The sequence below is a fragment of the Dasypus novemcinctus genome, chromosome 16, assembly GCF_030445035.2.
Source record: "Dasypus novemcinctus isolate mDasNov1 chromosome 16, mDasNov1.1.hap2, whole genome shotgun sequence".
Lineage (NCBI taxonomy): Eukaryota > Metazoa > Chordata > Mammalia > Cingulata > Dasypodidae > Dasypus > Dasypus novemcinctus.
Window position 1 is genome coordinate 93772080 of NC_080688.1, and position 24177 is coordinate 93796256.

General features: G+C 45.9%; 1 protein-coding gene across 2 annotated transcripts in view; it reads left to right on the forward strand.

Annotated features, from left to right (window-relative positions):
• Positions 1-24177, forward strand: part of ZNF236 (zinc finger protein 236) — a 152181-nt gene that overhangs the window by 123959 nt on the left and 4045 nt on the right. For both annotated transcript variants that reach the window (XM_058277909.2, XM_071208593.1), the window contains one exon: positions 22317-22446. In XM_058277909.2, coding sequence (XP_058133892.1) covers positions 22317-22446 — 130 coding nt within the window. The remainder of the gene's footprint in view (positions 1-22316; positions 22447-24177) is intronic.

Sequence of the window (24177 nt, forward strand, 5' to 3'; positions counted from 1 at the left end):
CAGGCTCTCTGCTTGCTGATGGGAGGACAGAGGGTCTCAGTTCCTGTAGGGGTCAGGCGATGCCTGTGCACCCCCTTAGGAATCTGCCCCAAAGAGCCACCTTCACCAGGCAGTACTCCACAGCTGCAAGGACATTCACTGCAGCATTCTGTTAACGCCAACGCCACAGCGACAGCCTGAGCTGCCCCCTCAGAAGGCACACCCACGGTGGAGGACGGTGCAGCTGGCAGAGCAGGGGATGGCCGGCGGAAGGGGCGTCCAGGGTCTGCCCTGTGCTGGCCCCCAGAGCATCGCGCTCCTCATGGTTATGAGCACCTCAAGGCTTCAGTGTCCCGTCGAGGAAACTGGGACCTCTGTTCCTCGGACCTGCAGCTGGTGCTTCCCCAACCAAGCTTTTGGAGTCCAGGAGCCCTGCCTTCGTGACTCTTAGGAAGAGCACTCTGTTCACAGGGGAGGGGAGATCAGCTTTTGCCAAGGCTGCATCAGTGAGGCTGCAGTGTGGAATAGCTACCCATCAGACCACTAGTGAAACTGGACTCTGGCAGCTGGCGTTTGTGATCCGGGACAGGTCACTGAGCCCTGATAGCCACAGTGTCCCGACTTGTAAAATAAGGATATGGAGACTTACATTCTAAAGTTAGGAGTGGAAATAATGTATGTAAAGTGTTCAGCACAGTTCTTAGCTCATAGTAGAGAATACAGAGATGATAGCTACATTGGTACCTTCTAGAGAATAAATACTTGAAAGGGGTCATAGCATAAAAAAATGGTTAAGGACAATTTTTAAAGTCTTTTAAAATAATCTGTGTTACTATATGTAATGTGTAGCCTTTCCATAAACATTCTGAAATGGTGTTATAAAACTAGAAAGATTAGATCTGGCACATTTAGTCCCTATAAATTATTTTCTCTTGGCGACCTTCAAAACTTTGGGTTTTTAAGAAAATTACATTGTGCCAGAAAATAAGGACGTTCTGGGGAAAGAAAGAGAAGGAAAAATCCCCATACGCGTTGGTGGAACTTGTCAAAGGGCCATGGGAGTGATCCGAAAATTCCCATGGCTGAAGCTGCAGCAATTTGAGCAACATTGTAAATGAAGTCATATTGGCGTAGAGCCCTAAGTATAAAATAAATACCCATGAGTCCATACTTACCTAAACAAGTAACCGAGTGCACTTTGTAAATGGGGAAGAGACGGAAGACTCTCCCCAATTTAAGTAGATACTTTGCCCTTGAGGAGGCAAACCCAGCTTCCCACTCCGTAAGTGTGGGCTGCATGGGATGACTTCCGCTCAAGTGGACGGGATTGCAGGATGGAGAAGGGGTTGGGGAGGGACTTTACAGTGGAGGCGCCCGGCGGCCAACGACATCAGTGGCAAGTCCTGTCGCTAACATGGACCCACGATAGAATGGGGTGAACGTGGCACCTCCCCTCCCCAACCATCACCCAGTCTAATCGTGGGAGTAACAGACAAATCCCAGCTGAGGGTCATCCTACGGAATCCGTCCTCAGTACCCCTCAATATCATCCAGGTCACCAAAGTCAGTGAAGATCCGAGAAGCTTGTGCCCACCTGAGCTCGTCTCAGCCGTGTCTTGTCTGAGCCTGAAGAGACATGATGCCTAAATGTGATGTAGGATTCTGGACAGAAAACGCCCTTGGGGAAAACCAAGAAATCTGAATCAAGTGTGGAGGTCAGTTGAGACAGGCCAGCCTTGGTCCTTTAGCCATGACAGATGCAGCTTGAAAACATGCCCACCTTGGGGGCCTGGGTGAGGGCAGGAGGGAGTGCTGCACAGCTCACTGTTCTGAACCGTGGCGTCTGTTTATGAAAACCCAGGCATGGCAGAAGCTCTCGTTTGAGCAGAGGGAGCGAGTGTAGACATGCTTGGCTTCTCCAGGGCGTGGCCAGGAATGCCCCACTTCTGGGCTGGGAGGCCCAGAGCCTTTTTCTCTGTCGCGACATCAGGAGAACAGAAATCAAGCTCGAGCACAGGGCCGCAGCGCAGGTGCGCCGCCATGCGCTCGCTCACACGAGGAGCTGCTGCCTACGGTCCGTGGGCAGCGGGCTCCTGGTTTGTTTGGTGTGTCCTTAGTGTGCTTCCGGTTTGTTTTCATGAGTGTGAGAAGAGAACACCGAGGAGTTCTGTTTAGATGGGCAATTGCTGTTGGAACTGAGTACTTGGATCCTGCGGCAGAGTTTAATGTTTATGAGGGCGGAAGCGGGTAAATGGGCGGTTGGGTGGGCTGCCTGCCGAGCGGTGCCAGGCGTTGACGACCTCTCCTGTGGTGTGGAACACCCGGTTCCCTGGCCTCCGTCCGCTTGACTTCTCTTAGGGTCCACCTTGCTGGGATGGTGCGCTCACTCCTTACCCGTGCCGCAACAACATGGTGTGCCACCAGCCACTGCTAATGTGAGGTGGGGTCACTGGGGAATTCCAGCCTAGATCAGAGGGACCCGGCATGCTCCAGAGCACAGCACGCCCCTCTCCACCTAGACTAGTGGGATCCGGCTTGCTCCAGTGCACAGCACACCCCTCTCCACCTACATCAGCGGGAACTGGCGTGCTCCACTGCATAGCACGCCCCTCTCCACCTACATCAGTGTGACCCGGCATGCTCTGCTGCTCAGCATGCCCCTCTCCACCTAGATCAGCGGGACCCCGCGTGCTCCGCTGCACAGCACGCCCCTCTCCACCTAGATCAGCGGGAACCGGTGTGCTCCAGAGCACAGCACGCCCCTCTCCACCTAGATCAGCGGGAACCGGCGTGCTCCAGAGCACAGCACGCCCCTCTCCACCTAGATCAGCGGGACCCGGCGTACTCCGCTGCTCAGCACACCCTCTCCACCTAGATCAGCAGGACCCCTCGTGCTCCGCTGCACAGCACGCCCCTCTCCACCTAGATCAGCGGGAACTGGCATGCTCCAGTGCACAGCACGCCCCTCTCCCCCTAGACTAGTGGGACCCGGCGTGCTCCAGTGCACAGCACGCCCCTCTCCACCTAGACTAGCGGGACCCGGCGTGCTCCACTGCACAGCACGCCCCTCTCCACCTACATCAGCGGGAACCCCCTCTCCACCTACATCAGCGGGAACCGGGTGCTCCGCTGCTCAGCATGCCCCTCTCCACCTAGATCAGCAGGAACTGGCATGCTCCAGAGCACAGCACTCCCCTCTCCCCCTAGACTAGTGGGACCCGGCGTGCTCCACTGCACAGCACGCCCCTCTCCACCTACATCAGCGGGAACCGGCGTGCTCCAGAGCACAGCACGCCCCTCTCCACCTAGATCAGTGGGACCCCGCGTGCTCCACTGCACAGCACGCCCCTCTCCACCTACATCAGCGGGAACCGGCGTGCTCCGCTGCTCAGCACACCCCTCTCGGAGACCTATTCCTCACTCCTCATGGTGAAGACCAACAGGTGTGACTAAGAATCGTGTTACTCAGCTCATTTTAAGCTTATTGTACATTGGATTCTTTCTTGGGGAACATTTGTGTATAGGTACAGTCAAGTGCTTAATCTCTTTCTGTCTGTTTTAGTCAACTTTGCAAATCTGTTCTAGTCTGTTTTGTCTTGATCTCATAGTGTAACTATCTGAGGGTCACCCTAATACTCTCATTTCTCAGAAATGTGCCCCAATTCCTACTTTAAAGCTATACACTTGGTGTGCTTTGTGGGCTTCTTTCTGTCAACGATGAGAAATCCAGGTGACCCCGAGCCCCCGCCACGCAGGAACAGACCTGGAGCCTCCCGGGAGGCTTGTTTGTGTCCTGGCGAGCTGGGGGCCCGCCCTGCTGTCACCCAAGCTGGGGTGGCGCGACACTGGCCCTCCTGCAGTCCTGGACGGCACGGCAGTTTGTAACTGATGGCCGAAGGTGGGCTGCACCCTGTTCCCACCCCACGGGCAGCATGTTTCCTAACAGCCACCAGCAGGATTGTGCATATCCTTGTAGACAGATAAAGGTGAGCATTGGTTGATTCCACAGTCATTAATTCAGTTCTTCCAGGGTATCAGGCTCTGAATTCTAGAAACTGGGGAAGTAAATGATGTCTACAGTGTCATAGTAAAATATTTAAAATATTTGCATCATTTGATGACTGAATTATTAACTTGAAGTTGTAATATTCCCAAGTATTTGACCAGTTCTGTCATCAAGAAAATAAAATCAAGTCTGTTATTTTGTGCTAAGCAGACCTATGTGAATTTTATAGCAGTTCAAAGAGAAAATAATTTTAGTCATTTATTTAGCTTTCTAGATCACTATAGTACATGACTTATATCTAACTGAGATAATTTGACTAATTAGAATCAACTTTATTTCTCTTTGCAAATGTATTAATAGAAAAATAATGATTTTTGCATTGTGATATTATCTTTGTCCTCTATTAAGCACAACCCTAGAAAATTGAAAAACAAATTCCAGGACTCATCAAATAATAGAAACAAGATGCAGATGCATGAATCATTTGGGTAAAAGTTTAAATAGTGTATTAAATTGCTTGTATGTAAGCCAATAAATATACTATGAAATTTCAGAGCAAGGAGAAGTATCATGAAGCCCAAATAGAGAGTGAAATTAAAGGTATAGCACCATTTTCCCAGTGAAAAAATCGGGGGTGAGAGGTGGGGCTGAATAAATGGCTACATGGCCAAATGGCCAAATTGAAAATATAAACTCTTAGGATAATTCACATAGTCATGTCTATTCATAATGTTTCTTACATGAATATAGTTAAAAGGACCTAATAAAATAGCATAATGTTTCATTCACCAATATATTTACAAGTACCTATTACAATTTAAAAATATTGCTGCTTCTCTCATCCGTTTCATGGAACAATTTTATATCAGACTTTCAAAATGCAACTGCTTTGTCAGTGTCTTCTTTATTAGTAGAGTTGATTTCTGTCAGAGCACATCATCTTCAATTTGTCTACGCCATTGAGAAGCTGGCCCTTCCCGAGTCTGTGTTTGATTCTCTTCCTGGGAAGGTTGTGGCAAGTCTGTTGGGGTTGTTTCCCTCCCACCTGCCCACAGTTGGGGCCCATATTCGTGTCCTCACAACCTCACCCACAGAAGCTGGCCCCATGTGACACGGTTATGTTGCATTCCTTTGCCTCTGTTTCTTATAAGATCCCTCATTCGCCAGGCGAGTCGCACGGCAGTGCCAGCCGGGGCGTGTCGATCTCCAGTAGGCTCCCGTGGCTTCCTCAGCAGTCCTTCCTTGTTCACAGTAAAGGTACTGGGAACACATCCCGCATGGGACGCCTCGGCAAGACTCAGATCTAAAGGAAATTCCTTATTGCTGAGGCGTTATTTGGAGGTGGGAAGCCATTTTGCTTTTTATGTGTTAAGTGGAAGTGGGAGATAGATTAGGGTTGTCAGAAAATTCAATTTATTTTAAAAACCAAAAATTAAGCACCATTAGCATGTTGTCTGCAGCAGAACACACCAATAAGAAACACATCCGTTCCCTGGCCTGCTGTTGCGCTCAGAGCCGCCCACCCCACGGCCCCTCCCTCACCGCTGGGGCTTTCTCTTCCCCCTGCAGCTACACCTCTCTTTCCACTTACTCTGCTGCTGGTTGTAATGTGACTTTCATACCAGGTTGTTATCTAAGTGAAAATAGTGATGCTCTTTTCCCATTTACCCACATGCTTTTCCCATTTACCCACATACTTATTGGTCACTTCTTTCCTGCTTTATTGTGACTAATTAAAGTCAGATTTTTCCTGATGATAAAAATAATTAATGGGCACTGTATATAAAAACCCAGCACACAGCTCTGTAAGGTGGAGAGATGGCAGACTGGGGGGCCCTTGGACCTGAAGAACGATGCTGCACTGAGTTCCCTGGGTTTTCTCTTTGCCACATGATCCCAGACTTGGAGCTAGAGAAGAGGCACCTGAAAATGCCAATGTGCACAGACAGGAAAAGCCTCAAGAAGAGCCTGCTCTCTTTAGCCAAAGGATTAGAAAAGGGCCTCCTAGCAAGACCAAGAATGCTTAGGCAAAACTTTTCTATCACAGCCCAATATAACAGCAGAAACCAGGAGTGGGGACTCTAGACTCCTTACCTCACCAGAACTGTAACGAGGTGCTGGGGTCATGTCAGAGAAGGCCAAATAGGAGTGGGGACTCGCATTGCCCCCAGAAGAGCGCGGAGCCTGGGCTTAGATTCCCACCTGGTAGTAATGAGGTGCCCACCCCTTCTTGCTGGGGTGACCAGGGTTACCTAGAACTTCACCACCGCCCAGAGATACCGAGGCCCCTGGCGTCAGTGGAGGCCATGTGGCGAGTAGGAACGGGCATTCTGACTCTCCCAGCTGGAAGGTATCAGTGGAGACCCACCGGAAAGCCAAGCTCCATACCTGCCCAGCAGTAATGAGGAGCAGCCTCCCGTTGGTGTCAGTGGAGGCTGAATTGGCCACCAGACTTCTGCCTCCACCTGGCAGCAACGAGATGGTGCCCAGTATTCTTCTGCCACGTTGGTGTCAAAGGAAGCCAGCTGCATTGGGGGCTTTACCTAAGATTTTCATAATAACATCTTACCCAAAATGTTTTAATCCAAAATCATTTGTCATACTGAGAACCAGGAAGATCTCAAAATGAATAGAAAAGACAATCAATGGATGCCAATACCATGATAACTGAGATGTTGGAATTATCTGAGAAAGACTTTAAAGCAGCCATCATAAAAATATGATGCAAGGAGCAATTGCCAACATGCTTAAAACAAATAGAAAAAGAAAAGAAAAGATCTCAGGGAAAAAAATAGAAAGATATAAAGAAGACCCAAATGGAAATATTAGAGCTGAAGAACTCAAGAGGAGAATGGAGAGGAGAGAAGAATCAGTGAACTGAAATACAGAGCAATAGAAATAACCCAATCTGAACAAACAGAAATAATACACTAAAAAAATTGGGCAAGTCTTAGGGACATGTGGTATTGTAGCAAACTACATTTATGTCCTTATAGTCCTGGAAGGAGAGAAACCAAAAGGAGGGACTGAAAGAGTACTTGAAAAATAATGGTTGAAAATACCCAAATGCAGTGGTCATGGTGGTGGTGGGGGAAGCACAGACCTAAACCCTATGAATTCAAGAAGGCAAGCAAATCCCCAGCAGGACTGAAGAAAGCTACACCAAGACATAGCATGGACCAACTTCTGAAACCTAAAGATGAAAAAATGAAAGTGACAAGAAAGAAATGCCATCTTATCTATATTAGAATAATTCACTTAATATTGGATTTCTCAACAAACTATGGAGTTCAGAAAGATGTAGGACAGTATTTTCACATGCTGAAAGAAAAGAACTTTCGAGCCAGGATCCTATCCCAGCAAAAATAACCTTCAAGAATGCAGGGGAAATTCTAACTTTCTCAGATGAAGGAAAACTAAGAATGTGTCACCAAAAGAGTGACCCTAAGTGAAGTTCTGTAAGCTGAAGGGAAACAATAATAGAAGGAAACTTGGAACATCAGGAAGGAAGAAAGAACATGGTAAGCAAAAGTATAAATACAATAGCCTTTCCTTGTCATCTTGAGTTTTATAAATTGTTTGACAATTGAAGCAAAAATTACAACACTGTCTAATGAGGTGCTAAAGGTTGGTAGAGGAAATACTTAATATAAAATATTAAATGAGGGAGACTAAAAGGGCATAAGGGCATAAAGGGTGGTGAGGTTTCTATTCTTCACTCAGACAGGTAAAATGACAATGTTAATTCTGTGATGAGTTAGATATGTATAATGTAATCCCTAGAGCAGACAGTAAAAAATAAATACAAAGAGATAAACTTGAAAACACTATATGTAAGTAAAAGTGGAATTCTAGAGAATGTTCAGATAGCCTATACGAAGGTAGGAAAAAGAAAAACTAATGAACAGAGAAATGAAAACCAGGAAAAAAAAGAGAAAACAAAAATAAAATGGCAGCCTTAAGCCTAGCATATTGTAGTTACAGTAAAGGTCAGTAATATAGCTGCTCTGATTAAAACAGAGATTAGCAGAGTGGATTAGGAAATATGACCCAACAGTATGCTGTTTATAGGAAGCTCACTTCAAATATAACAATGTAAGCAGATTGGAGGTAGAAAAGTAGAAAAAGATGTATCATGCAAATACTAATTTTTAATAAAGCAGACTGACTATATAGATATCAGATAAGTAGATTTCAGAGCAAAAAAACATTACTTCTGGCAGAAAAGGTTATTATATAATGATAAATGGTTCAATCAACCAAAAAACCCACAGCAATACTAAATGCTTATGCATGAAACAACAAAGTTGAAAAGTTCATGAAGCAAAAACTGATAGAATTGAAAGGAGAAACAGACTAATCCAAAATTGTAGTTGGAGACTTCAACATCCTCATCAGTTGTTAAAACCAACAAATATTAGGCCAACAATCTGAAAACCAGCAAGGGTATTGTGATTTTTAAAGAAAAACATCTTCTTTAAACTTACTCCATTCCTGTAGGTGTGAACCCATTGTAGGTAGGACCTGTTTATGAAGTTACTTCATCAGTCAGGATGGGTCATAATCTTATTACTGGAGTCCTTTTTAAGCCAAGTAAAATCCAGACATAGAAAAAGAAAGCCACAGAAGGAGCATGCAGAAACTGAAATCAATGAAACCTGGAAGAAAGCAAAGAGGCCAGGAGGTGCTGCTCCTTGCCTTGACATGTGACAAGCTAAGGAACCAAGGATTGCCAGCAGCCAGCCCCAGTCTTTGGGAGAAAGCACCCCCTTGATAATGCCTTGATTTTTACTTCTGTCTTAGCCACAAAATGGTGAGTAAATACATTCCTGTAGTTTAACTCAACCCACATCATGGTATTTGCAGCCTAGGAAATTAAAACAGGTATATAGGAATTGAACCACCAAGAACCAAGAGGATCTAATTGACATTTATAGACCATTCTGGGAAGTGGATTTGGCTCAACTGATAGTGTGTCCACCTACCATATAGGAGGTCCAGGGTTCAAACCCAGGGCCTCCTGACTTGTGCGGTAAGCTGGCCCACGCACAGTGCTGCTGCACACAAGGAGTGCCATGCCGAGCAGGGATGTCCCCTGAGTAAGGGAGCCCCATGTGCAAGGAGTGCACCCCACAAGGAGAACCACCCTGCACGAAGAAAGCACAGCCTGCCCAGGAGTGGCGCCACACACATGGAGAACTGATGCAGCAAGATGATGCAACAAAAGAGACACAGATTCCTGGTGCCACTGACAAGAATTCAAACGGACACAGAAGAACACACAACAAGTGGACACAGACAGCAGACAACGGAGGAAGGGGGAGAGGAATAAATTAAAAAAATAAATATAGACCATTCTACCCAAGAGCAGCAGAACATATACTGTTTTTATGTGCCCATGAGACATATACCAAGAGACCATGGCCTGGGCCATAAAACATACCTGATCATATGTAGCTGTTCGATACTGTTTATGAATTCCAAAAATAGATATTGGATTAAGTTTGTAAAGTGGTCTATAGGAGGTTTCACTTTTACTTGATTAAATTATAATTAGCACTTTGATTGGGCCACGTCAGTAGAGCGTTGAGTCCCTGCCCCTTGGTGGGTGGGACTCACAGAGAAAAGACATGGCAAAGGACAGAGTTGGAAGTTTTTGAGCTGGAGCTCAGGAAGTAAGCACACAGAAGAATTCAGAGCAATAGAGATGGCTCCTTAGACAACGGCAGAAGCCCCTGGGAAAGAGACAGAGCTGTTATCTGACAGTCTACAGCTGACCCCGTGAGAGAGCAGAGCAGCTGAGTCTAGAGAGAAACGGAGCCCTGGGAAGAGAGGAATCCATGAAGTCTGAACTCTTGGCAAATGGTGGCAGCCATCTCGCCCCAACACTTGTAAATAGACTTTGGTGAGGGAAGTAACTTAAGCCTTATGGCCTGGTACCTGTGAGGTTCTACCCCAAATAAATACCCTCTAGAAAAGCCAACAGACTTCTGATATTTTGCATCAGCACCCCTTTGGCTGACTAATACACCATATTTAAAAGAATTGAAATCAGGAAGCGGACTTGGCCCAGTGGATAGGGTGTCCATCTACCACATGGGATGTCCACGGTTCAAACCCTGGGCATCCTTGACCCGTGTAGAGCTGGCCCATGCTCAGTGCTGATGTGCGCAAGGAGTGCAGTGCCACGCACGGGTGTCCCCTGCATAGGGGAGCCCCACACGGAGTGCACCCCATAGGGAGAGCCGCCCAGCGCGAAAGAAAGTTCAGCCTGCCCAGGAGTGGCGCCACAAACACAGAGAGCTGACACAAGATAACGCAACAAAAAGAAATGCAGATTCCCGTGCTGCTGACAACAACAGAAGCAGACAAAGAAAAACATGCGGCAAATGGACACAGAGAACAGACAACTGGGGTGGGGGTGGGGGTGGGGTGGGGAAGGGGAGAGAAATAAATTTAAAAAAAAAGATTTTAAAAGAATTGAAATCATACAGGGTATATTCTCTAACCACAACAGAGTCAAACTGAAAATCCGTATCAGAGAGAAATAACAAACACTTGGAAAACAAACAACACACTGCTAAATAATCCATGAGCCAAAGAGGACGTCTCAAGGGAAATTAAAAAATATATCGAACTGAATGAAAATGAAAATATGACACATCAAAATTTGTGGGACACAGCTAAAGTAGTGCTGATAGGGATGTTTATATCATTAAGCACATACTTTAGAAAAGAGGGAATATCTGAAATCAATAAGCTCTCATCTCAAGAACCTGTAAAACAAGTATGAAATAAACCAAGGGAAAGGAGGCCGAAGGAAGGAAATAGTAAGAGCAAAACTCGATGAAACAAATAGGGAAAAACCAATGAAAGAAAGAACTGTTACTTTGAAAAGATCAATAAAACGGGCAGTTCTCTAAAATAGCCAAAAAAAGAAAAGACACAAATTACCAATACCAAGAATAAAGTGGAATACCACTGCAGATCTTATAGAAAACAAAGGATGCTAAGGGAATGTTATGATTCACTCTACCTGTGTAAATTAGACAAGTTGGATGGAATTGACCAATTCCTTAAAAAACATAAACTGCTGCTGCAAATCAACCTACCCAACGTAATTTGAATAGCCTTATAATTATTAAGGAAATCAAATTTGTAATTTAAAAATTCCCTAAAATGGAATCTTCCAGCCCAGATGGTTTCATGAGAATTCTACCAAACATTTAAAGAAGAATTAACACTTAATTCTACACAGTCTTTTCCAGAAAACAGAAGAGGGAACAGTTCCTAATTCATTTCTTAAAACTATTCTTACCTATGTCACAAACAGCAGAGACAGTACAAAGACTGAGAACTACACACATATCTACAGAACAGTTGAACTTTTCGCTTTGAGATGGTGTTAGATTGACATGCATTTGTAAGGAACTATAGGGAAATCCCATGTGCCCTGTACCTCATGTCCTCCAGTGGTGACATCTTGCGGAACTAGATTGCGCCACAATGATTCTGACATTGATTCAGTCGAGAGCCCTTTCTCTCCCTGCAGCAGTGGTCCTTTTTGCCCCTTTTTATAGCCACACCCCTTCTCATCCCCCTTGCCCCAGTCCCTGACCCCTAGCAGCCACTAATGTGTTCTCCACCTCTATGATTTTGTTTTCTCAAGAATGTAATAAATGGAAAGCCACAGCTGATAGTCTTCCGAAATTGGCTTTTCTCCCTCAGCGGGACTGCCTGTGGAGTCTTTGGCATTGATGCATGCGTCGACACCTTTTCCCTCTTCATTACTGAGTGGCCGTTCATATAATGGGCACACCGCAGTTTGTTGGACCATGCACTCTAAAGGACATCCGGGTGTTTCAGTTTGGGACTGTTACAAATAAAGCTGCTAAAAACACTTGTGTACAGGGGTTGGGTGAACGTAAGTTTTCATTGCTTTGCAGTAATGTCCAGGAGTGCAAATTGTTGGGTCAGATGGTAACTGCATATTGACTGTTACTTAAAAACTGCAGACTTTTCCAGAGTGGGTGCACGGGTCCCATCCTCTAGCAGAGCTAAGTGGCCTCTAGTGTGCTCATGCTTGGTTGGCGCCTTTAGGTGTGGGGCGGGGTCTTCCGCTGTGGTCTCCATTCACGATTCCCTGGCCGTTAATGATGTTGGAGCCTTGCCATGTGCTTACTTGCCATTCGTGTTCCCTCCTGGGCGATGTGTCTCTATGTCTCTATCTCTTTTGCCCGTTTTATAGTTGGATTGCTTGTTTGTTTTGATTGTTGAGTTTTGCAAGTTCCTTAGGTAGTCTAGATACTTGTCCTTTGTTGGGTGTATGGTTTGCAAATATTTTTTCCTACTGTGGAGCTTATCTTTTATTCTCTTCAGAGGATCTTTCCTAGAGTAAATGTTTTTGTGTTTTTTTTCCTTCCATTTTTATGAAGTCCAGTTTTATTATTTTTCCTTTAGTGGATTCTGCTTATGTCATCTAATCAAAGAACTATTTTCCTAGTCCTAGATCTTTAAGTTTTTCTCCTATGCTTTTTCCCAATGGTTTTTTATTTTACATTTACACTAATTGATCCTTTCTGAGTTAATTCTTGTGTCAGGTGTGAGATTTAGGTTGAAGCTAAATTTTTTTGCCTGTGTATGTCCAATTGCTCCAATACCGTTGGCTGGTAAAAGCTGTCTTCCCTTAAATGGTTTTTCCACCTTTGGGCCTGTTGCATCCGTCTGCTTTGGGAATCTGTGTTCTGTCCCATTGATCCGTGTGTCTTGCCCTCCTCTGATACTGTCTGGATTGTCATAGCTGCATGTGCTCTTCAGTATCAGGCAGTGTGATTCCACCCACTTTGTTCTTCTCTTCCAAGATTATTTTACCCAATTTATTGGGTCTGTGTTTCCATATAACTTTAGAATAACCTTGTCTATGCCTTCATTTTCAAAGGAATTGCATTAAAACCTGTCAGGCAGTCTCGGGGAATTGACTCCTTGGCTCTGTTGGTCCCCTTCTACCCCAGGGCCATGGTGTGTTTCTCTATTGATTCTCCATTAATAGTTTGAATTCTTTCATCATCAGCGTTCTTTACTTTTCAACATACAGCTCCTATCTCCTAAATAATTCATTTTCTTTGGAGTGATTGTAAATCATGTTTTGTTTTTAATTTTAGTTACAACATTTTTGTTCTTAGTGTATAGAAATGCAGTTTATTGGTGAAATTGTTCTCAGATCCTGAGACCTTACTAAATTCACTTGTTCTAGAAGATTTTTGTTGGTTTGCTTTGGATTTGGGGGTTGGGGGAGTTCCTACATCGATTATCATGTCATCTGCAAATAAGGACACTATTTCTTCCTTTCCAAATTGTATGCCTTTTGCTTCTTTCTCTTGCCTTATTGAACGAGATTGGCTAGAGCCGCCATCCTTGTGTGCTGCTGCTCTTAAACCTTCAGTCTTTACCATTAGGTGGGATGTTAGGTGTAAGGTGTTCTGTGTGTGTGTGTGTTTTGTAGATAATATTTATCAAATTGAGAAAGTATCCCTTTATTCCAAATTTGCTGAGAGTTTTTGTCATGAATGTATGTTAGTTGTGGTCAAATGCTTTTCTGATTCTAATTGATTTATTTTTTTCGTTAGCCTGTGGATATGATGGTTTAAATTAATTTTGAATATTGAATCAACTTTGTATTTCTGGAATAAATCCTACTTGGTCATATTGTATAATATTTTTATACATTGATAGACTTGATCTGCTAACATTTTGTTTAGGATTTTATATGTAAGGTCATGATAGATAGTGGTCTGTAGTTTTCTTTTTGTATGGTCTTTACCTAAATTGAGAAGTGTCCTCCCTTCTATGTTCTGGAAGAAATTGTGTGAATTGGCATTAAATCTTCTTTAAATGTTTGTTTGAATTCCCAGTGCAACCATCTGGGCCTGAAGATTTCTTTTTGGGGGGTTTTTAATTACAGGTTTTATTTCCTTAGTAGTTTAAGACTATCCAAGTTATATATTTTGTTTTGGTTGAGTTGTGGTAATCTGTTTTGGAAGGAATTGGTTGATTTTATCCAAGTCCTTAGGTTTATAAGTAAAAGTTGGTCATAATATTCTCTTATAATCATTATTATTGTTTTTGTTTTTCTTTTGAGGTACTAAGAATCGAACCTGAGACCTCATACATGGGAAGCAGGAGCTCAACCACCTGAGCTACATCTGGTCCCTTCTTATTATGTTTTTAATGGCTGCAGAATCTGTAGTGATAAACTGTTTCACTGCAGATATTGGTAATTTTGTGGCTATTAAAAAAAAACAGAAAGGCAGCTTTCTGTTTTATTGATTTTTCTAAAATTTTCTAATTTCGTTTTCACTGATTTCTGCTCTTATTTTTATTAATTCCTTTCTTCTTACTTTGGGTTTACTTTGGCTCTTTTTCTTATTTCTTGCGGTTGGAATCTAGATTGCTTCAAGACCCTTCCCCTTTCCTCAGTGCGAGCATTTAGTGGGTACCCGTGTTTCCCTCTCAGCACTGCTTTAGCTGCATCCAACATACTCTGATATTTTGATGTGTTGTAAATTCATTTTCATTCAGTTCTAGTTTTTTTTCCTTAAGACTTTTACCCATGGATTTTTTGAAAGTTCTATCACTTCATTTCCAAGTGTTTGGAATTTTCTTTTTTTTTTTCTGTTTTTTTTTTCTTACTGATTTCTAATCTGATTCTAATATGGCCAGAGCACATACGTGTTTGATATCAATTCTTTTAAATTTGTTCAGGTTTGAATATGCCCCAGATATGATCTATCTTGGTGAATATTCCATAGGCACTTTAAAAAAGTATTCTGCAGCTGTCAGATGGCATGTCCTATATCCGTCACACTGGTTGCTTGTTGATTGATTTTCTGTCTAGTTGTTTTATCAGTCGTTGAGAGACCAATGATGCGTTTCCCAAGTTAAAATTGTGCATTTGTCTATTTTTCTCTTCATCACAGTATTTTGCCTCATAAATTTTGAAGCTTTGTTGATTGGTGCATACACAGGATTTTATGGTTTCCTAGTGGAGAGATCCTTTTCTCATGTGATGTCCCTTTTTGTCTGTAGTAATTTGCTCTGAAGTCTGTTCTATCTGATCTTACTTAGTATAGGCACTCCTGTTCTTTTTTTAAAAAATCGTTTGCACAGTATATCTTTTTCTATCCTTTTCCTTTTAATCTACCTTTGTCATTTTATTTGAAGTCAAATTCTTGTAGATAACCTATTGTTGGTTCATGCTTTAAAAACCACTTTGCCAGTATCTGCCTTTTAAGTAGTACTTCAGAGCAGTTACAATTTAGGAGAATTATTGATATGTTAGGATTTGAGTCTGCTATTAATATTTTATTGTTTGCTGTTTATTTCTTTTGCTTCTTGTTCCTCTTTTTCTCTTTTCTTACTTCCTATGGGTTATTTGAACATTTGGGAGGATTCCATATTGGTTTACTTACACAGCTTTTTAGTGTATTGCTTTGTAGTGGTTGCTGTTTTACAGTATACATAGGTCACTTATCACAGTCCACTAGTGTTGATTTTTACTGTTTCCAGTGAAGCATAAATTGTTACTGCTGTTAGGAGCCTTTCCACCTTTAAAATATAATTGGGTTAAATATTTTCTCTCTCTCTGTTGACCACCACATCACAGGGTGTTAGGATTTTTGCTTCCACCATCAAATATGATTTAAGAAACTCAAGTGCAATCATCTATTATGCTTAACCCAATTTTTACCCATTCCTGTGTTCTCCTTTTTTTTCCGAAGTTCCCATTCTTATGTTATTTCCTTTCAGTTTAGAGAACTTTGTTTAGCCATTTTTGAACAGTATATTTCTTAGCCACAAATTCCCAGTTTTTCCTTGTCTGAGAATGCCTTGATTTTCCTTTCATTTCTGGAGGATATTTTTCATAGTTGACAGTCAGAATCACATTCTCTTCTAGCCTAGCATAGTAATTTATTTACACCTGTCTTACAAATATTTTGAAATTGTGACCTATATTATCAGGTATGTGATTTTCTCTCTCCCATATTAAGTTGTAGGTGCCTTGAGGGGGAATGATAGTTTTCATCTTTGGTTGCACTGACACATTCATCACAAAGCTGACTTAAAGACATACCTGGCTGGGTCAGAACAGTCTATTGAGGTGGTGCTGGGAGAACTGGAAACCCATAGCCCAAAGAAAGAAAGAGACCTTTATCTCAAACCTTATGCAAAAATTAATTCAAAATGAATCAAGGTCCTAAATATAAAAGCTAGAACCATAAAACTTCTAGGAGAAAACGTAGGGAAACATCTGCAAGATCTCGTGACTTCTTAAATCTTACAGCCAAAGCAATGGAAAAATAGGTAAATCGGACCTCCTCAAAATTAAACACTTTTGTGCTTCACATGACTGTTAAAAAGGAGAAAAATTTCAGGAACTACATGTATATTAAGGGATTTCTGTGTTATATAAGGAGATCAAGCAGCTCAACAATTAAAAGACAAGGAAAGCAGCCTAATTTTAAAAATGGACAAAAAACTCGAACAGACATTTTTCCAAAGAGAAAATACAAATGGCCAAAAAGCACATGAAAAGATGCTAATCATCATTAGCTATTAGAGAATGCTGATCAGAACTAAATGAGATATCATTTCACACCTTACAGAATGCCATTATTAAGAAAACAGAAAACTGCAAGTGCTGGAGAGAATATAGAGAAATAGGGACCCGCATTTCCTCAGGAAGTTAAATATAGAATTGCCTTAGGATCCGGCAATTCCATTGCTAGGAATATATTCAGAAGAACTGAAAGCAAGGTCACAAAGAGATATTTGCACACTGATGGTGATAGCAACATTATTCACAATTACTAAAAGATGGAAACAAACCAATTGTCCACCAACCAATGAATGAATAAACAAAATGTGGTGTACATATATACACAATGGAATACTATTCAGCTGTAAGAAGAAGTGAAATTGGGATGCATATGACAACATGCAGGAACCTTGAAGAAATTATGTTGAGCGAAATAAGCCAGACACAAAAAGGCAAATATTGTATGGTCTCACTGATGTGAACTAACTACGGTGGGTAAACTTTATAGAGTTAACTATAGAGTATAGGTTAGTAGGAGACAGAATATGGGTTGGGAGGGGGAGCTGATGCTATATGCATGTAGTATGTTTAATAAGGCTGAATGTAATTACATGGAAGTGGAAAGAGTTGATGGTAACATAATGAGTATAACTAGCACTCCTGCTTTATAAATGTGATTGTGGCTGAATGGGGTAGTCGAGAGAGGTTGTTAATTTAAAGACAGAGGATCATGTAGGGACTGTGTAATACAGTGATTTTGGTGGCAGACAAGGGTTGTGGTTAATAATACATACAAGAATGTTCCCCTATTACAGAGTGTTAAGAATATGGTGATACATGGGAAAAACACAATTAATGTAACTTATAGACTGTAATTAACAGTAGTATTGTAATTTTTTAAGCAAAAGCAAAAAAGGTACTTTATCAGTGCTAAAGGTAAAAAAAACATGGGATTTATTTTTATGAGACGTGAGTATGATCAAACATTTTTTTCCTTCATTAATAAGGATAACTTGATCATGTCGTTTAACCAATCTGTGCTCATTTATTCATCTTTTGGAAAACTGGAGAAGCAATTGAGTTTGTTTTTAGGATTAAATGAGATAAACGTGCCTGGACAGGATTTTTTTTTTTTTTTGAGACTTATTTATTTTTTTATTTAATTCTCTCCCCTTCCCCACCCCCCACTGTTGTCTGTTCTCTGTGTCCATTTGCTGTGTGTTCTATTCTGTCCGCTTGTATTCTTGTAAGTGGCACCAGAAATCTGTAATCTGTGTCTCTTTTTTGTTGTGTCACCTTGCTGTGTCAGCTCTCCATGTGTGTGGTGCCACTCCTGGGTGGGCTGCACTTTTTTCGCGCGGGGCAGCTCTCCTTATGGGGCACGCTCCTTGCGCGTGGGGCTCCCTTACATGGGGGACACTCCTGCGTGGCAGGGGACTCCTTGCACACATCAGCACTGCACGTTGGCCAGCTCCACACGGGCCAGGAGGCCCTGGGTTTGAACCCTGGACCTCCCATGTGGTAGGCAGACGCTCTATCAGTTAAGCCAAATCTGCTTCCCAGGATTTTAAAAAAATAATGCTTCCATAATTTGTTAAGATGCCTTTTGTCTGTTATTTTGTTTTTTGAAGTTAAAAGAAAAAAGCAGTCATTGAAAGGTGGACTGAGAGCCAGTGCTGAATGTGGGTGAGCTCAGAGGAGCAGCTGAGAAAAGAGGGGGAGACCGGGGGCTGTGCCCTGCTCTCCTGCTGTGTTGACCCGCAGCCCCCCAGGCCCCAGGCGACCCAGGGCACAGCCTCAGGAGACGTTACCCAGGCCACTGCAGGGAAGAGCTAGACCTCTCTCAGCAGGAGCTGAGAAGGCACACAAGGAGACGTAGGCTCTAGAGGTGTCAGGGGTGGGCTTTGCTGAGTCGCCGCTGCTCCTGAGGGGTGGGTAGCTGGACGTCGGGGGAGTCGGCAGGAGGCGGGCACCCCGTCCTCAGGAGGGTCACCCAGCAGTTACTACCAAGGCCTACGTCTTCTCTGTTGTGGCCCCCAGAGCAGAGCCGGCTCGGGGCCTGACTCACACGGCTGGTGCTGTGGGTGTCCCCAGACGGACAGTCACTTCAGGGGACAAGGCCTCTTTTTAGGAAAGGAAAGAAGGTGACAGTCCAATTTTATAATCAGGTCACCAAATAAGCATTTTATAACGTAATGTGTTTGTCCTTAAATTTCTCCAGAAGTAAAGAGGGTGGTTGTAGTTCCTCTGGAATGTACCTGTGTTTTTTTAACAAAAAGATTAAGTTTTGAATTGCTTGCTCTAGTTAATGTCATGCATAGTCATCACAATTCAGGGGCATGAGCTGTGGCATGCCATGTGCTGCCTGTTTTTACTACGGAATATATTGGCCATGAGAATGGGTCAGAGCTGGAGACACTTCGTCAAAGTCTCCTTGCTCTCTGCCTTTTCTAGGTTTCAGACTGACTCCCTTTTTTGTTAAGGGAGACGTAAGACTGAAATATGATGAACTGCTCCATTTTGGACCCATTACCGTATTTCTAGGGCTATATTCTGTCATACTGAATGGAATTTGGACATTCGCAAAACTCCTTACTGACCCATTTATCAGTTATTTGTTCTTGTGGGTTTTTCTTTTTTCTTTTTCTTTTTTAAGCAGGATTGGGGATTGAACCCGGGACCCTAGGACATAGGAAGTGCACACTCAGCCCCTGAGCTACACCCGCTACCTGTGGATGAACTTTAAAGAGAGCACATCTTACCCATCACCAGTTAATTTTTCTCGTTTTGTGCCCCATTGGTTGACAGACCATCACATCTTTTTAAATAAATTTTATTTTTAGAGGAGTTTTATATTACAGAAAAGTTACATCAAGAGTATAGGGGTTTCCCGTCTTCCCTCCCCTCCCACATCTGCCCTTGAGGACCCTCTGGTCTCCTACACAGACTCCAGCAGCTGGGTTTCCTCTGGACTAAACCGGGGCCCAAGGTTTGTTTTTTTTTAATCCGCCCCCCTCCCCCATGAGTTTTTTGCTTGCTCTCTGCTTTCTGTGTCCATTCGCTGCATGTTCTGTGTCTGCATTTATTTTTATTTATGCACCCCCCCACTTGTGGCTTGCTTGCTGTCTGCTCTCTGGGTCCATTCTCTGCGTGTTCTTCTGCATTTATTTTTTGCTTGTCTGCCTTTTTTGTTGTTGTTGTTGTATCCCCTGGCCGAGTCAGCTCTCCGTGGCACCCAGGCCAGTGGCTCTCCGCAGTGTGCGGGCAAGCCTGCCTTCACAAGGAGGCCCCGGGACGCGAACCCAGGGCCTCCCATAGGGTAGATGGGAGCCCAGCTGATGGAGCCACAGCCGCTTCCCGGCTCAAGGTATTTTTACATAAAATAGGCATGAAGATGAAAGAAACCATAGTTGAAATCTCTTTAGACTTCAGAGAGACTATTAATAGAATCACCATGATTGGGAAGAGAGAGCGAATTAGATTTGGAAGACCTGAGCTTAAATGTTTAAAAGTGTATGTTTTTTCTGGGGTCTCTTCTAAAGAAGTGGGCCTGTTGTAGTGGGCCAGGAGTTTTGAACAGAGAAATCGAGACAACACTCAGAGAGGCAAAGGAACAGATTTATTACGCACGGGCCCAGAGGAGAGTCAGTCTCCAAATTCTGAGCCCCGTTTTTCAGTTTTCCTAGGTTTATATAGGATTTTATATGGGGTCAGTACGACTTTGGCGCATTGGCTAACACGTTGCTAGGTGAAGTTTTGCAAGTGGGGTTACAGAAGCAGAAGGCAGGGGCAAGGTTGTGGGTTGATTTACAGAAGTGGGGAGCCGGAGTTGTTTGTTAGATTACAGAAGCAGGGGGCAGGAGTCGTTCGTTTGATATTCTCCTGCAAGGCCATGTTCTCACGGGCTGATTTACAGAAGTGGGGGCAGGAGTGGCCCGTCATATTTTTTCTGCAAGGTTATGCTTTGTATTTCTCAACAGGCCGAATGGAACATGACTGCCCCCACTAGCTTCTGCTCGGCGGCCGCATGCGTGGCCTTCCTGCCCCGCTCTCATGGCCGCCCTCGTGCCCTGAGCCCAGTTCTCCTCTCTCCCACCTGCCTTTCCCCTCCTGCTTCTCACCTCCACTCTCCTGCCACCCTCGTGCCTCTGCTCGGTGCCCCAGCCGCCGCCTTATTTCTGCATCTCCGGAAAAGTGCAGTGGATATTTTAGGGCATCTTTATCTTTCAAAAGCACTTTAAAAAAAAGAACTGAGACCTTCTGGAATGGTTGTGACAGTCCACAAAGACCTCAAAGAGAAACGGAAGTCATCCAGACATCTTCCTTCCTCATTCTGATAACTGGTTCAACTTTTAGATTAGAAAGTACGTGGTGTGGCCTTCGCAAAACTGACGTTCAAGTCAGAGTAGAAAGATGAGTAGTAAGATTATACTTCATAGTTTAGTCATCTCGTGGTAAAAACCCAAACACTAGGCAGCATGGAAGGGTGAACGCGGACACCGGGGAGCCTCGTGTCCTTCCCCGGCTGGGCCGCCTGCCCGAGGGCCAGGTCTGCCTCCTCTCTGCCGTCAGGCTCCGCCCATGGCACCCATTTTGCTTGACCACTTGTCCGTTCAACGAATACCTGAGCACCTGCCTTGTGCCAGGTGCCAGGGCGTTGCCTGCGAGTGGACCTCCGCAGCGGGACGCGGCGCTCACGGGGGCGGCTCTCCAGGCTCCTCGGCCGCCTTCTCTTCCTTCTGCTGGGAGGACGCAGGTGCCGGTCTCCCCTTCACAGCGAGCAGGCGAGGCACCGTGTGGCAGGTGCTTCTGTCCACATCACCGCATCTGGGGCGTGGTCCAGCGGTGAAGAGGGGCACGGGCCCTGGCCTCGGCCCTGCCCACACTTCCTGGCCCTACCCCCTCCGTGGTCCTGGGAAAGCCCCCTGCCCCCTGTGCTGAGCTTCTCATCCAGCGGTGGGTCAGCTCTGAGCCTCGGGTGATGGACGTTGACACGCTCTGTAAACGTGTCCTTTCTCTGCTTTGTGTTTTAAAGGGTAGAGAGTGGCCTGAGGAGTGTGTCTCTGTAAGGATAACTAGTACACCATAAAACACAGGGCGCCTGCATATGGGGTGCCTCCCAGATGGTTTGAAAACTCCAGCCACTTCCATGTGGACTCTTTGGCAGGTTGATACTTGTGTAACATCAGAAGTGAGAGTTTCGCCTTGACTTTAGAGGATTTTTGATTGGTTGTACAGTGGCCAGCATCTCGCTGGAAGCACGTAATCCACGACGTGTATCCCTGGAAGCGTGTACTCAGTGTTGGCAAGAGGATTCGGGGGCTTCGCTGCAGACGGCCACCGAGGACCCGTCTTCGGCACACTCGGGGTTGCGGGCAGCCGCCTGTAGATCAGGATGACGCGTCAGCTCCGGGAGGGTTAGCTCACCTTGCACCCCTTGCCCATGCTCGTTGCTCACATGCTGAGGCCTAACACCGGACGCAGGAACTACCCTTCCCTGGCGGGGGAAGGCGGGGCTTGGTGGGGCTGCGCTCCAAGCCTCAGGCCCCTGGCGCCCCAGGCCCACCGCCCCAGGCCCGCCTTCCCGCACGCCCGGTTCTCCCTGAGCCCTGGAGGCACAAGCCGGAGACAGCTGGGAGTCGACCCGCCGCTGGCATGCATGTGTGCGTGTGCCTTCCTTTGGCGGTCCCCAGCTCCCCGTCAGGTGTGACCGCAGGGCTGTCTTCTCTCCCGCAGGAGCACCTGCAGACGCACCAGGCCGGGCCGTCGCTGAGCTCGCAGAAGCCCCGCGTGTTCAAGTGCGACGCCTGCGGGAAGGCCTTCGCCAAGCCCAGCCAGCTGGAGCGGCACGGCCGCATCCACACAGGTACGGGCAGCTCTCGGGGGCGAGCGAGCCGCAGCGCGAGCGCGGGTGCCCTACGCTAATGCGTTGTTACAAGGCCGGGGCCCAATGCTTCATTTTTCAACTGAGTTTTTTTTTTGCGGTACCAGGGGCCAGGGATGGGGGTCCTCGTATGTGGGAAGCCGGTGCTCAACCACTGAGCCACATCAGCTGCCCAAGTTGGTGTTCTCGTTCGTTTTGCTTGTTTCTGTTTTTCCACGAGGCACTGGGATTCCAACCTAGGACCTCCCATGTGGGAGGTGGGTGCTCTACTGCTTATTTTTTAAGATTTATTTTACTTCATATATTTATGCCCCCCCTTGTTGTTTGCATTCGGTGTCTGCCATCAGCTCTCCGTGGCGGTGCAGGCCAGCTTGCCTTCACCAGGAGGCTGCAGAAATCTAACCTGCGCCTCCCATATGGTAGACAGGAGCCCACTCACCTGAGCCACCTCCACCTTCTCTAATGATTTTTTTTAAGATTTATTTTATTTCTCTCCCCTCCCCACCCCGCCCCAGTTGTCTGTTCTCTGTGTCTATTTGCTGCGTTTTCTTCTGTGTCCGCTTCTATTGTTGTCAGTGGCACGGGAATCTGTGTCTCTTTATGTTGGTTCATCTTGTGTCAGCTCTCCGTGTGGGGCGCCATTCCTGGGCAGGCTGCACTTTCTTTCGTGCTGAGCGGGTCTCCTTACGGGGCGCACTCCTTGCGCGTGGGGCTCCCCTACGCGGGGGACACCCCTGCGTGGCAGGGCACTCCTTGCGCGCATCAGCACTGCGCGTGGGCCAGCTACACACGGGTCAAGGAGGCCCGGGGTTTGAACTGCAGACCTCCCATGTGGTAGACGGACGCCCTAGCCACTGGGCCAAGTCCGCTTCCCTCTAATGGTTTTTGATCAGAGTATCACTTAAACTGATTTTTTCAAGCAAAAGTTTCTACCATCTGCATTATGACCACAAGCAGAAGCCAGGAGGCCGCTGCTCGGTGCCTGCCCCGCCCCGGCCGTGAGCCACCCCCGCCCTCAGGGCCATCTCTAGGCACCCAAGGAACCCGTCTTGCCCTTCCTTGTCCGTCTCATCCTCTGGCCCCCCTCCTACCACTCCAGTCTCCCACCTCAGGACCGACGAAGCAGAGGCCCCACCGCCTCGGTGCCACCTCAGTGCGCCTCTTGCCGCTGCTCGGCCTTGCGAACAGGGCAGCACGCGGAGCTCCCCTGCCCTCTCCCGGGCCCTGCGCCCTCGCCACCCGGGGCTGCCAGTGGACACCAGAAGGGGCCGCACTCAGCCCAGCCTGGCCTTTCTCTAGCGCTCCAGCGGCCCGTCACCTGCCCCTGGCACCTCCACTCAGCCCCAGGACCAAGCACGCCGGCCTGTCGCTCACCCACTGCCCCTCCCTCCCCCCGGGCCCAGTACCGCCTGCCCCGCGGCCTGCGCATGTGGCCGACAGCCTGACCGTCCACCCCAGCCCTGTGGGCCCCGTCCAGCCCGTCTCACATCGGGATGATGGAGTTCACCTCCAGGCTGGCCCCTCCTTAAGGCTCCGGGAAAACCAGAGGGGTGGGTGGGCTCTGCAGGGGGGCCTCGCCGACCCCTTGGCCTCTGGTTTCCTCGGCCTCAGCTTGCAGGCCCTCCAGCCCCGGAAGGGTCTGGCTTCCTAAATCCGCCCTGCCCTCCTCTTTGTTGGCGTTCAGGAGGCACCTCTTCTCCGGGGCCTGTGGTC